The sequence below is a fragment of the Callithrix jacchus genome, chromosome X (genome assembly GCF_049354715.1).
Source record: "Callithrix jacchus isolate 240 chromosome X, calJac240_pri, whole genome shotgun sequence".
Lineage (NCBI taxonomy): Eukaryota > Metazoa > Chordata > Mammalia > Primates > Cebidae > Callithrix > Callithrix jacchus.
Window position 1 is genome coordinate 32,507,959 of NC_133524.1, and position 12,577 is coordinate 32,520,535.

Below are 12,577 nucleotides of genomic sequence, written 5' to 3' on the forward strand. Positions count from 1 at the left end.
TGATACAAGTTTACCTATGTAAAAAATCTGCACATGTATCTCTTAAAATAAAAGTCAAAAAATACAAATAAAGTGTAAAGATAACACTTTTTATTTATCAATTGAAGCAATAAGATATTTGAAGTAGTATAGTACATAATTATTATAAATGTACCCTAGATGGCTTAACCCATTTATGCCTAAGGTCACAATTTTTGGAATTTCTGCAATCATGTTGCAATGACCTTGAACAGTAGAAGGTAAATAACTCCCACATGCTTAGTGTTCCAATAATGGAACACTAGGATATATAGCTGAAGTGAACATGGGCCAAGATGATCTAGAGCAGGACTATCAATAAAACTTTCTGTGGCTGGTGGTTATCGAAGCTGGAAAGGTTCGAGGGTGAGGGCCTGAACTTGATTTGATTTTGCAGGCTCAGAGATAGAGGGGAATTTGCCTCAGGATGAATTGTGCCTTGAGACTCATCAATATCTAATTTATATTATATTGGACTTTTGAGTTTATGCTGAAATGAGTTAAGACTTTTGGGGCTTTTGGGATGAAATGAATGTATTCTGTCTGTGAGAAGAACATGAATTTTGGGATAAAAGGGCCAGAAAGCTACGGTTTAAATGTTTGCAACCCCCCCACTTAACCTTATGGTAAAATTTAATTTCCATTGCAACAGTAGCAAGTGTGACCTTTAAGAGATGATTAGGACATGAAGACTCTACCCTCATGAACAGAGTAGTGTCATTATTGTGGGAGTAAGTTTCATATAAGAACAAGTTTGGCCCCATTTTTTCTCTGTCTTGCTCTTTCACTTTCCATCATGGGATCATGACAGAAGAAGGCCCTTACCATATTCCAGCCCCTTAAGCTTGAACTTCCCAGCCTCTAGAACTATAAGCCAATAAATTCCTGTTCATTATAAATTACCCAGTCTCTGGCATTTTGTTATAGAAGCACAAAAAGGACTAAGACAAGGACAATAGAAGTAGGTTGCATTTGGAGAGAGATAAGAAGAGGGCAAAGATGAGTTTAGCTTTGGACCTTTTCAATTTGAAGTTCTTGTGGGACATTAACATCGAAAGAAAGCAGTAAGATATACATGTATAAAACTGAAAAGATCATTCTCAGCTGGAAATATAGATGGATAGTCATCAACAGACTGAAACTACACAAGTGGATGAATTCTTGCAAAGAGTACATGTGAAGTGAGAAAAGAAAAGGGAAGAACTTTATAGACATGAGTCAGAAGTAGCTTGGTGAACTGCAGATTCTGTATGGGCTAAAAATGTGAGTTGGTTTTTAAAATTCTAATTTACTTTACCCATAGGAGAAGTAACATATGCATGCCTTAGATGATACCTTCTTGGAATCAAGCCAAAAAATACAAACTGAAAGTCGTTCCCATGAAGAATCCAAAGACCTTAATAAAATAATTTATTTTTATTTTAATTTTACTTTAGGTGCATACTATATCTGGCATTTCTCCCCATGTTATATTATTTCTCCCTACCCCCCGCTGTCTCTCCCCTACCCCTGCCAACTGCCCCCAGTGTGTGATGCTTCTCTCCCTGAGTCCACGTGTTTTTTTAAAAACTGAGAGAGTTGCTTGGGGCATCAAGGAGCATGCGAATGGAGAGGGGTTTGTCAGAAAGAGTAGCATAGATAGACTAGACCAGTCTCCTGAAGGTCTAGTTTCATACCATGAGCAAGCTTTCTTCTTGGCTCCTTAGTTTATATCCTGTAAACTCACTAAATTAATATCTACTTTAATTTGCTTTCCCAGAAAGGCTTCTTTTTGAGAAACAGATATTTCCCACTAAGGTCTAATGTTTGATTCTCTGATACCAATTGATTCTATGTGAATAATCCTTCCTGAATTGAATCTGTCCTTGTTTAACTGAATACATACAAGACCTGTATTTGGAGAAGAAAGTCCAAGCCTTGCCATTGAGAGAGAGTAGTTACTACGAGAATTTTTCCAAATATCAGTTCTATATTCAAGTCTGCTCTTTTTCCACCAGGGTATTTTTCATAGGGTTCCAATGAAAACTTCCCAGCTTTAGGTTGAATCTTCTTTTCCATGGTTTTTTCCATCTATATACCTACTGTCTGGAATTCAGGACTAGAGCTGCTCTATTCCCCAGGGTCACTAGCTTAAATTTAGCTTCACAGGAGTGTTTACTCTATCTCTCTAATGTCTAGCTCAGTTTCAAAATTTAGTTGGTCTCTTAATTTCCATATATAATTATCTCATTTCTCATAAGAATTCCTGCTCTTAGTTCAAAATTTGTTTTGGTCCCAATGGTGACGTTGACTTCTTATTAAAAATCACCTAACTGTAATCGATGTCATATTTTGGAACTCACTTATTTTTCACTGTGGTCTTCCTCATATTGCACAGGTACTATTTTTTTCAGCATGTACAAGGTAATTGTACATTATACAAAGGGAGTGATCATTCAAAAACCATTTACTAGCTCCCTATTATATCACCTGGTTCAGGACCTGGAAATGTATCAAATAAAGAAGATACAATCTCTGTCCTCATGGCATTTAGATTAATTGATAGCACAAATAATAAACAATTAGTTATATAATTTATATTTTTATTTATAATTGGAATAAATACTGGTGAAAATATCTCTAGAGATTAAGAGAGGTATAATAAGGATAGAGGGCTTAGTTTGAGGCGATACTGTCTATAAGAGCTGTTCATTTCCCTAGACATATAATGGGAAATGAAATGATGAGTCATATTACCCTCCACAAATTTTCCCACTGGATGTGTGGAGTGAGATACAAGTTTGATACCACGGACAGCTATAACTCCATCATGAATCCCAAAGTGACTTATCTATCAGATTACAGGTAAGGCAGCATGTACAACGATGAGATAGAAAGATATTTCTTTGGATAGAGTTCTAAAAGTAGACTGTCAAATGGCTCTTCTAGCTATAAATTAGTATTTTGCTTTCTGTTTAATCTCTTGGTTATGTCACTACTTTTGTGACAGTGGGCAAATGGGATCTTACGTTCCTCATTTTAAAAATATATGACTGAGCCAAGTCTGTGAGTTTTGTTGGTATTTATCATCTCGAATCCCCCAAGCTCCAGTTTAGCTGGATTGGAAAAACAAATCTTCATTTTTCATCCAGTATCACCATCCCATTATCAGAGCCAACAGTAGTTTTAGAAATAGTGTAATTCATACCTTTTCTGAATGCTTCCCCAAGAGGCATTGATATTCTCTGTTATCATGTGGACTTTTCTGGTATCATCTGCAGAATAATCCCGGAGAAGTTTCAGGGCCAAGTCATTTGCCACATCTACATTTATCTGCCATTGGTGGAGGTCTTTGGCCAACTGCTATAGATTTTTATGGGAAAGAGAATGAATGTCAGTTTTTTTTTTCTAAAATCTCTAGTTGGAAGATCTTAAGTACTTCATAAATAGCTTTTGAATCTTCAGGTCAGAATACATATATTAGATTGCTTTTAGCCTGTGATTTAGTCAATCACAAGCTAACCCACCTTACAGGATAAAACTTTTCAAATGCAGCATCTTAAGCAATAACAAATATCAAGTATTCCAACTTAGTAGCAATTAATTGGGCTTAATTGTTTTATCACAAGAGAAACAAACTAGAAAAATAAGCTCATATATAATTGTTGTGTATGTGACATATGACATCATTTGAGCCGAAAAAAAAATCACATACATTTATTATCCTCTTCATTAACTTGTTGAATTGTTTATGTAATTAGTGCCATCTACTGGCATTCAACTAAACCTGCATATGGAAAATATTGAACAACAAAAGAATAGTGCTGTTATTCTAGTTATCAACTTTTTTGAAGGATCAAAATACTTTTAGAATATCCTACTTTAAAATTAGAATAAAAGTCAAAACAGAAGAATCTTGCTAAACCAAATCACCTACGTTTTCTTCATTGTTTGTCTTTGGCAGCTGAATGTTTTCAAATTTGCCATTTCATCACTTGAAACATATTTGAAAGAAAGAAATGGATCAATGGTAGGTTTTATCTTGAAGCATATCAACTTGAAATTACTATTAGTCATTTCTGCAAGTGCATAGAGGAGGCTCTTCTAAGCATCAAGATAGTATTAATTGTTAAGATAGTTATATCAAATTCAACAGGGTGGGTTAAGCCACTGATAAACGGACAGAGGAATAGGGAGCTCAAACATGAGAAAGAATGGGATGATTTTCTTAAAAAGAAAAAAGTTAACATATAGGTAATAAAAAAATAGAGTATTAAATGGAATAGGTACAATTTGACACCAATTAAATTAATAAAAAATAAAATCCAAAGCTGAAACGATCACTAAAACTAGCATATTCAGGTACTACTGCTGGGGAGAGTATCTATTAGGACGATTTGGCAATAGATACAAAATGACATACAAATGCTTATTCCCATTGACTCAGTAATCTCACTTTTGGCACTTCATCCTAATAAAATCTTCAGAAGAAGATCAATATACTATATGACTTAAACTTTCATTAATCAAAGCAGTAAACATATGAGAAACAATGTCAGTGTTTAATGCAGGGACATTAAAAGAATATAATACACCATTCTAATGGTCCAATATGTAGAAAATGTGCACAGTAAACACTGTAAAAAGAACATCATTTTCTGATATAATAAACAAAACACAATTTTTAACTAGACTGCATTTTTTTAATCTCTAAGAATACAGAGTCATGAGCTGAATGTGAAATTGAAAATTTCGCTTCTGAGGAAAAAAATCATTTGGCCGGGCATAGTGGCTCACACCTGTAATCCCAGCACTTTGGGAGGCCGAGGTGGGTGGATCATGAGGTCATGAGTTCGAGACAAGCCTGAACAACATGGTGAAACCTCGTCTCTACTAAAAAGACAAAAAATTAGGTGGGCGTGGTGGTGCATGCCTGTAATCCCAGCTACTCAGGAGGCTGAGGAAGGAGAATTGCCTGAACCTGGGAGGCGGAGGTTGCAGTGAGCCAAGATCATGTCACTGCACTCCAGCCTGGGCAACAGAGTGAGACTTCATCTAAAAAAAAAGTCATTTTTGTTTTAATATTTGTTATTTTGCATTAGTACGATATTTACAGACTCAAAATCAAACAGTAGTATTTTTAGCATGATTTCAGTGTGTTTGGTTGGACGCCTGTTGAAAATATACAATCTATATATAGTCTCATTTCTCAGTTAACTAAAACACTCTAGAATCAAACTCAATAATAGCATTTACTGCATACAGCAAATAGATCTAGATTACCAAACTATTACCATGAAGCTAATGCCAGTATCACTGACTTTTGCTATGAAAGCAAAAGACAGTGTCTAAAGGCACAGATATAGTTGCTGCTATTACAAAACAATTAACATTTATCCTTGTGGAATGCTGCCTTTTCTTCCACACTGCTTTTATAAAGCAATGCAGTTTCTATTTTCCACTTTTCAGATCTTCACACTATTTGAAAGCCCTTTTGAGGTAACTTCTGCCACAGGCTTGCCTTTTCTAGAAATTTCCCAGGGTACAAAATTCCCTCTTTTTTCCTTCTCCTCCTCAAGCCAAACCTAAAGTGATAAAAATAATGTATTCCAATATATGAAAGAACACATAATTGGCCCTTACTATCCAGACGGTGCCATTTGGATTTTAAATGAAGACCTTACTATCGATCATCTATTAAATCTCTGATGAATGGCATAAACAGCCACAAAACTGACACCAATAACTTGGTTACCTTTTTTCAAGTGAATTCCTTTTATAATAGACTGAATTGTTACAAAAATACTTATGTTGGACCAATATCAGAGCATATATGTGTAAGCTCAGGAATATAAAATAAAAATAAAAATTTTGGTAAATGCATAATTAAAATCATTTATTTTACTCAAGCAAGTTAAATAAGCCTGGAAGCCTCCCATCACTCATAGGTTCCTATATGAAAAATCTAGATATAAGAGGTTATACTCTTTGGATAGTTGCATAGGTATAGTCACATGTTCTAGGATAGTTGCATAGGTATAGTCACATGTTCTAGCTCATACAATTATATGCATTAAATATACGAAGTTTTTGTATATCAATTATGCTTCAATAAAGCTGTTAAAATTTAAAAAAACATAAAATGCAGAATGTGCCAATGAGTTTAAAAACATAATCAATAGGTCATAAAAATACCTAAAATTATAAATTGTAACCTATCCTAGAATTTTCCAAAATCTCTGAAAGATAGCAAGCTAGAGTTAAATTAGAGATTTCCTAGTAAACAAGGTAGTAAAGAGGGAGGTCTGACGTGAAACCAGAATTTTTGATGTACTTTAATGTTTGAAAGGCAGAAATGGGAATGCTATATATTTTTCTGCAAAATTGTATTCATAGCAAAAGTTAGAATTTTTATACCTAAGGAAATCTTGACTGAGTGCTAACCCTCACTGAACACTGCCCAGATTTTGCGAGCACAGAGGATTAAAAAGAAAAATTCCCACTGTCTTTGACTAACATTGAAAGGGCTCAGGCCCTTATATAAACACAAAGGTTCTCAAACGTAGCCTTTTTTTCCCCCTTCATAAAGACATTCCCTACAATAGGATGTTTTCCCTTTCTCCTAAGGTAATATTCTGCCCACCTTGGGCTTTACCCAAGTGTCATTCACACTAGGAGCCCTGACCTTGACCAGCTTTGCCTACGACTGTGAAATTTACTATTGGGATAACTCCAGACCTCAGAAGGAGTGTAAATTCAAAAATACAACAGACTTCACACACCCTTTTCTCTTTCTGAATTCCATTTACAATGGTATACACCACAGGGAATTGCTTGTATGGTGATCATGGTGTGTGAAGAAATTTAAAATACTGTGAGCACTAGCTTATAAAAAAAAATTGACTTTGTGTGTGTGTGTGTGTGTGTGTGTGTGTGTGTGTGTTTTCTATGAAGAATATAAAATGTTAAATCCCAAAAGATTTCTTTTCCAACCAGGATAGAAATGTTTCATATTCAAACCCATTATGCTGCTACTGAAATATGTGCTTGATGTATATACACAGTATTTTAGGCAGAAAAAATGATCGTGGACTATGAGACAACCTCAATTAATTTCAAAAATTTTGAGTATTTTTTTTCATTTTAATATTTGTCTTCTCTCATTTACTTATTTTAGTGGTACTGACCCTACGTGGGAGAAAAGAGAGGAGGAAGAGAAAGAGTAGCTAAAAGTCTGGGCAATACAATGAGCCTGCTAGGTTTGAATCCTGGTGTGATCACTTAGTAGTTGTGTGGCAAATGGGAAAGTTAATTATCTTTTCTGTGCCTCAGTTTTCTCCTTTGCTAAATGGGAATTTTAACAGTATTTATGTGGAAAGATGATTGTGTGAATTAACTTAGACAATTCAGGGAAAACATTTACAAAGGTGCCTGGCATGCCCGAAGGATTAAATATTAATCACCATCATCATCATCATCATCATCATCATCATCATCACTATCCCTACTGCTAGTACATCTACTACTAATTTTAATGAGTCAAACTATATTCCCCACAGTGTGAGCCCCTTCTGAATGCAAAGCAAGTAGCTTGCTGTTTTATAGACATTGTCTAGAAATGCTGCAGCTCTAAAAGTCTTCCTTTAACTTGAAAGAGAAAAGTGAGTGCATAGCCCTATGATTAAAATTTTAAGGTTGAATATTGGTTAAATTTCCTTTTAAAATGTGTTTTGTGATATTCACCTACAAGTAAAATAAGTGTTTGTTCCAGATGAACAATTATTTAAATTTTTAATGACTGTGTCTCAAAGGAACTTCAAGAAAGGCAGTGCAGAGTAATGAAAAGGCATCTTCCCAGGAAGTTTTACTTGTCGGTTGTTTTGCAGTTTGATCTTAAGGAAGTCATTAACCTTGTAAAAGTCCCATGTTTTGTCATCTGTAAAATAGATGGGGTCACCTGCTCTGCCCATGCCTCTGGCTTTTCCTGAGGAAATCAAGCAACTGCTTGGAAAATTATAAAACAAGATCCTAATATGTTTATGAACAAAAAGTTCTACATGTTGGATTTGTTATTTTGCCTTGGATACTGTGTTTACATTCATGAACCAAGGGATTCATGGGAAAATTTAGCTCTGGGAGCTAACCACTAAGAGGTTGTTTGCTCTTATATTCACTCTCATAATCTCCTACTCCACTCAGTATTGAGATGTACTATAGGAGCTCAGAATTCCTGGGATTTCTTGTTAGCTGGCTTCTAACTAGATTAAGCCATGACATGCACTAGTGGGAGACAGAAGAGCATGAGAAAGGGTAAAACAAGAGAATTATCCTCCCTTCTCTCTCTCTGTATGGGTGGTATCACCTTTGTGTTTCTATTTCCTGCTGGAGAGCGGCTCCCTCCATTGTTCCAATACCTGTTGTGCAGCCCCTACAGGGGTTGAAATAGCAACAGATGGTTCTGGTTTCTGGGCTTTGGTAAAACTTGTTGGTTTCCCAGCCCTTGGGGTGCTAATAGTTTCCTGAACTTGCTAAACTCCGGGTTGCCTCACTGTCTTCTGTTATGTTTGTCAGCTTCCTCATTCCTATGGAGCAGCCAGTCCTCCTTATTGAATTTCCTCTGTTTGCAATATCTAATGTGGTTTACAGACTAATTCCAGACAACACGAACTGAAAGAAATCTCACAGTAAATGATCCTACCTACAATTCCACAGGGTAAATTAAATATATCAAACATAAATTTCATGAAATATCAGACTTGCATCCTTCTCTCTAGTCTCAGAGGAAGAGGCGACTTTTCTGTTATTGGAAGTTGATTTCACCATCTGGGCACCCATCTATTCTGGGATCCTCCTCCACATACTCCCTCTCTCTTTGTGTGTTCCAACTTCTTGCCTCTCTGCGGGGTCCTTCTCCAGAGACTTCAAACATGAGTGTTTCTCTCATCTTTAAACAACAACAATAATCTGCACTCTATCATGTTCTTTTCTTTCACGGTCATACTCTTTTGAAGGTAGATATTCACTCATTACCTCAACTTGATTACATTCCTGCCACTCTTCAATTCATGAAAATCAGGCTCTGCCATCATTGTTCCACTAAAAATATTCTGACAGAAGTCACTATGGCAAATTGAATTATTGGCCCCAATTCTCTACCTCTCCTTGTATCCATGGCCTTTGCTAAGTAACTTTGAATTTCCTCCTATAAAAGACAGCATGCGCTTGACATTGAGCTTGTTCATGTGACTTGCTTTGCCTAATCCCAGTGGGATATTAATGGAAGTAACACAAGCATAGGCTTGAAATGTATTTATGCTGTGCGGCTATCCCTTTTGCACTTCTCCATTACTTTAAGATAAACATGTTCAGGGCTAGCCTGCTCATCTCAGGAGGAGAATGAGTGACATGTGGTGTGAGTGACACATGGTGCAGAGCGACCCCAATCAACCTGCAGCATGAAGTGCCACCACACCCAAGCTGTAAACTCATGAAAGGCAATATGGGCTTATTGTTCTATGCCACTCAACATTTGTGAAAATAGTTAACTAATTCAGTTACCAAAAGCCAATGCCTATGGAAAGATTTAGGTTCTTATTTACTTGGTTTATTTGCAGCAGCTAGTGCTGCTGACTATTCTCTTCTGGAAATTCTCTGTTTTCTTGGCTCCCATTCTTTATATTCTCTTAGTGTTCAAGGATTTTTTTTTTTTGCCTGTCCTTTCAATATTAATGTTCTCCAAAATTCTGTCACTGGATCAATCTGATTATATGTTAGTTCTCAACTGGAGCAGGAAGCAGGTGACACACTCCCAGAGGAGTTGTATCACAAGACTTTTTTTTCACTTACATCCAAATCGTCCACTTCCATTGACACTTCCTTAATTTATGTCCCTATCATCTCTAGCTCAGGTACTAAAATAATCTTTTTTGTCACCTCCCTCCCTCCACTCTCAAACCACCCTTCCGTCTACATACGACTGCTTAAATGATCTTTTGTAATGTAAATAGAACCTCATTTCTCCTCTGTGTAAAACCTTTCCATGGTTTCCTATTACCTACAAGACAAAGTCCCAAGCTCTCTTTGGTCTACAAGGTCCTCAAATATATGACCCCTACCTGCATTTTCACTTTCATCTTTTGGTATCTTCTTTCTTTTTGAGCAATTCCATAATTGTCCACATGAGAATATAAATGCTCTGAAAGGTTAAGTGACTTGTTCAAGGTGACAGCTAGTAAGTGAAAGAGTCATCATAAAAATGCAGGATTCTGGACTCTCAATTCAAGTTTCCATTCAGTTAAATAAGTTATGCATCCATATAAAGAAATTTAAGAAAAAAGATTGGGTTTATTTTAACTGAGCTTTGAAGAATATAAAATAATCTTGATTATAGCATGATTGGAAAATTAATGCATATAATAAAGTAAGGCCTTTCTGAAAAAAGACAGCAGAAAAATACATATTTTGTTTATTTTTAAAAATCAGTAAACAATTTGGTCCCAAGAATGAATTAATGTTCTACAAATCCTTATTGGGAAAAGAGAATCACAATTTCTTCCTTCCTTGTGTGAATTAAAACAATGTATATAACCTCTTTATGGATTTATAATAGAAATGTTAAAATAGCTGTAAGAAAGCCATTTCAAAAGTAAAGCCTCTCACCATTAACTTCAAGACTCATCTATTAATCCTCTGACATTACCAAACAATTCTGTTTCAGAAGGTAACACTCTATACAGGGCATACTATTTAAGAAAATGGCCCTCATTTTCCAGCTTACTGAAAATGATTAATCTTTACAATAGCTTTGAAGATTACATACCAATGTCGTTACTTTTTTGTCCTTTCAACAATGACTACAAGCTGAGAGCAGACTAGTAAATGCGTTATCGGCCAACCCATTAGAGTTCCATTATTTTCTGTCTTACATGGCTTCATGTAATGAATTTTTATAATTAAACTAATGGCATAAAATATATTTTTCCCCTCTTTACTTTCAGGCCCCATTTCTCTTCCAGCTTTTTTGCAATAAGTTTTGTACAAAAAAAGAAGGGAGGAGAGTTCTCCAAGTGCTTCGTTACCTTAATTTCATTATGACATTTTTGAAGGCATTCTCTTTATCTGGGCTCTCTGTTTAATTTGCTGACTGTATTAAAAGCTTAAGCAATGTTGTAATTAACAAATCACCCAGCTACCATAGGCATCTGAGAAAAGTCAATTGAGAGGGTGTGGAAATGGATGGGTGGAAATGATTCCAGAAAAAATGCCAGAGGACACAACCCCAGAAAATGGCATTTTTTCAGCTCCTTTCCCAACCCCATGAGCCTACTGTGGTAGACTGTATTATTGTTCTCAAATATCCAGTGCCTTTTCATCCCAGAAGGGTATACATATGCAACCCCATTGAACTCAGGAATGCCCATGTGACTGGTTTTGTCTACTTTTCACTTCCAGGCAGAAGGTTCAGAAACCATGTTCCTTGTCTCTATGATCATGAAAGCATGTATGAAGATCATCGGCCATGGTCGCAGACTGACTAAAGCTAAGTAGAACACTCTCATCAATCTACAATGAATATGTAACATGAGTAAAATATAGACTGTGTTAAGCCTCTAGATTTGAGGGTTGTCTATTACTGTAGCTTAGCCTATGCTGACTGATATACCTATTCAGATATAACCTTGTTTCACATAGAGTAGGGCAATTCTAATATCTCCTGATAGTCCCGGACCAGGGCCAGGGACAGAATATACTAGTATAATGGCACATAAAAAACAGGTTCTCTTGTTAATAAATAGGAAGCCATATAAATGTTGAGGAAATCTTTAGAGCATCAATATCCCTCGTTTTCTGAGCTACAGGTAACATCTCAGAATATATTCTATAGGACAGAGCCTGCCTACCTTGACCATAAAAGAAAATAGCTCTTTAGCCATTCTGTGATGGAGGCTCCCATCTAGGTAGTAGTTACGTTCCACAGACACAGCTATTTTTTCATTTCTATAGCTGGCAAGCAGTTTCATAAAAGAGAAAAATGGAGACTATGTTTCTAAAACTGTGTTCATAAAGTTGAAAAATAAGAAAATATCTGTAGTCAATGACATGCAGATACACTTTTTAACATACCATAAAATTTACCCATTTAAAATGTATAATTTTCTGGTTTTTAATATAATCATAGTTGTGTAACCATCATTATGATCTAATTTGAGAACATTTTATTTGCTCCCAGTGAAACCCATACCAATGAACAGTCCCTTTCTACTGTCTATTGTCCTCCTCCTTCAGTCTTTACTGGATGTTTTATATGAATGTGTTGATACAATTTGGGGTCTTTTGTGACTGGATTCTATCACTTAGCATATATTTTTTGGTTCACCCATGTCACAGTGCATATCAATATTTCATTATTTCTTATTGCTGAATAATAATCTATTTTTAGATGTAGGACATATTAAAATTTATTCATTAGCTGATAGACACTTGGGTTGGTTCTACTTTTTGGTCATTACAAATAATGCTGCTATGAACATCTGTATAAAGGTTTTTTGTGTACATGTATTTTCATTTTTGCTGGGCATAC

The 12,577-nt window shown here is 35.7% G+C and overlaps 1 protein-coding gene across 20 annotated transcripts in view; it reads right to left on the minus strand.

Moving 5' to 3' along the window:
• Positions 1-12,577, minus strand: part of DMD (dystrophin) — a 2,312,475-nt gene that overhangs the window by 550,743 nt on the left and 1,749,155 nt on the right. For all 20 annotated transcript variants that reach the window (XM_054251383.2, XM_035288503.3, XM_054251382.2 and 17 more), the window contains one exon: positions 3,206-3,360. In XM_054251383.2, the coding sequence (XP_054107358.2) occupies positions 3,206-3,360 (155 nt within the window). The remainder of the gene's footprint in view (positions 1-3,205; positions 3,361-12,577) is intronic.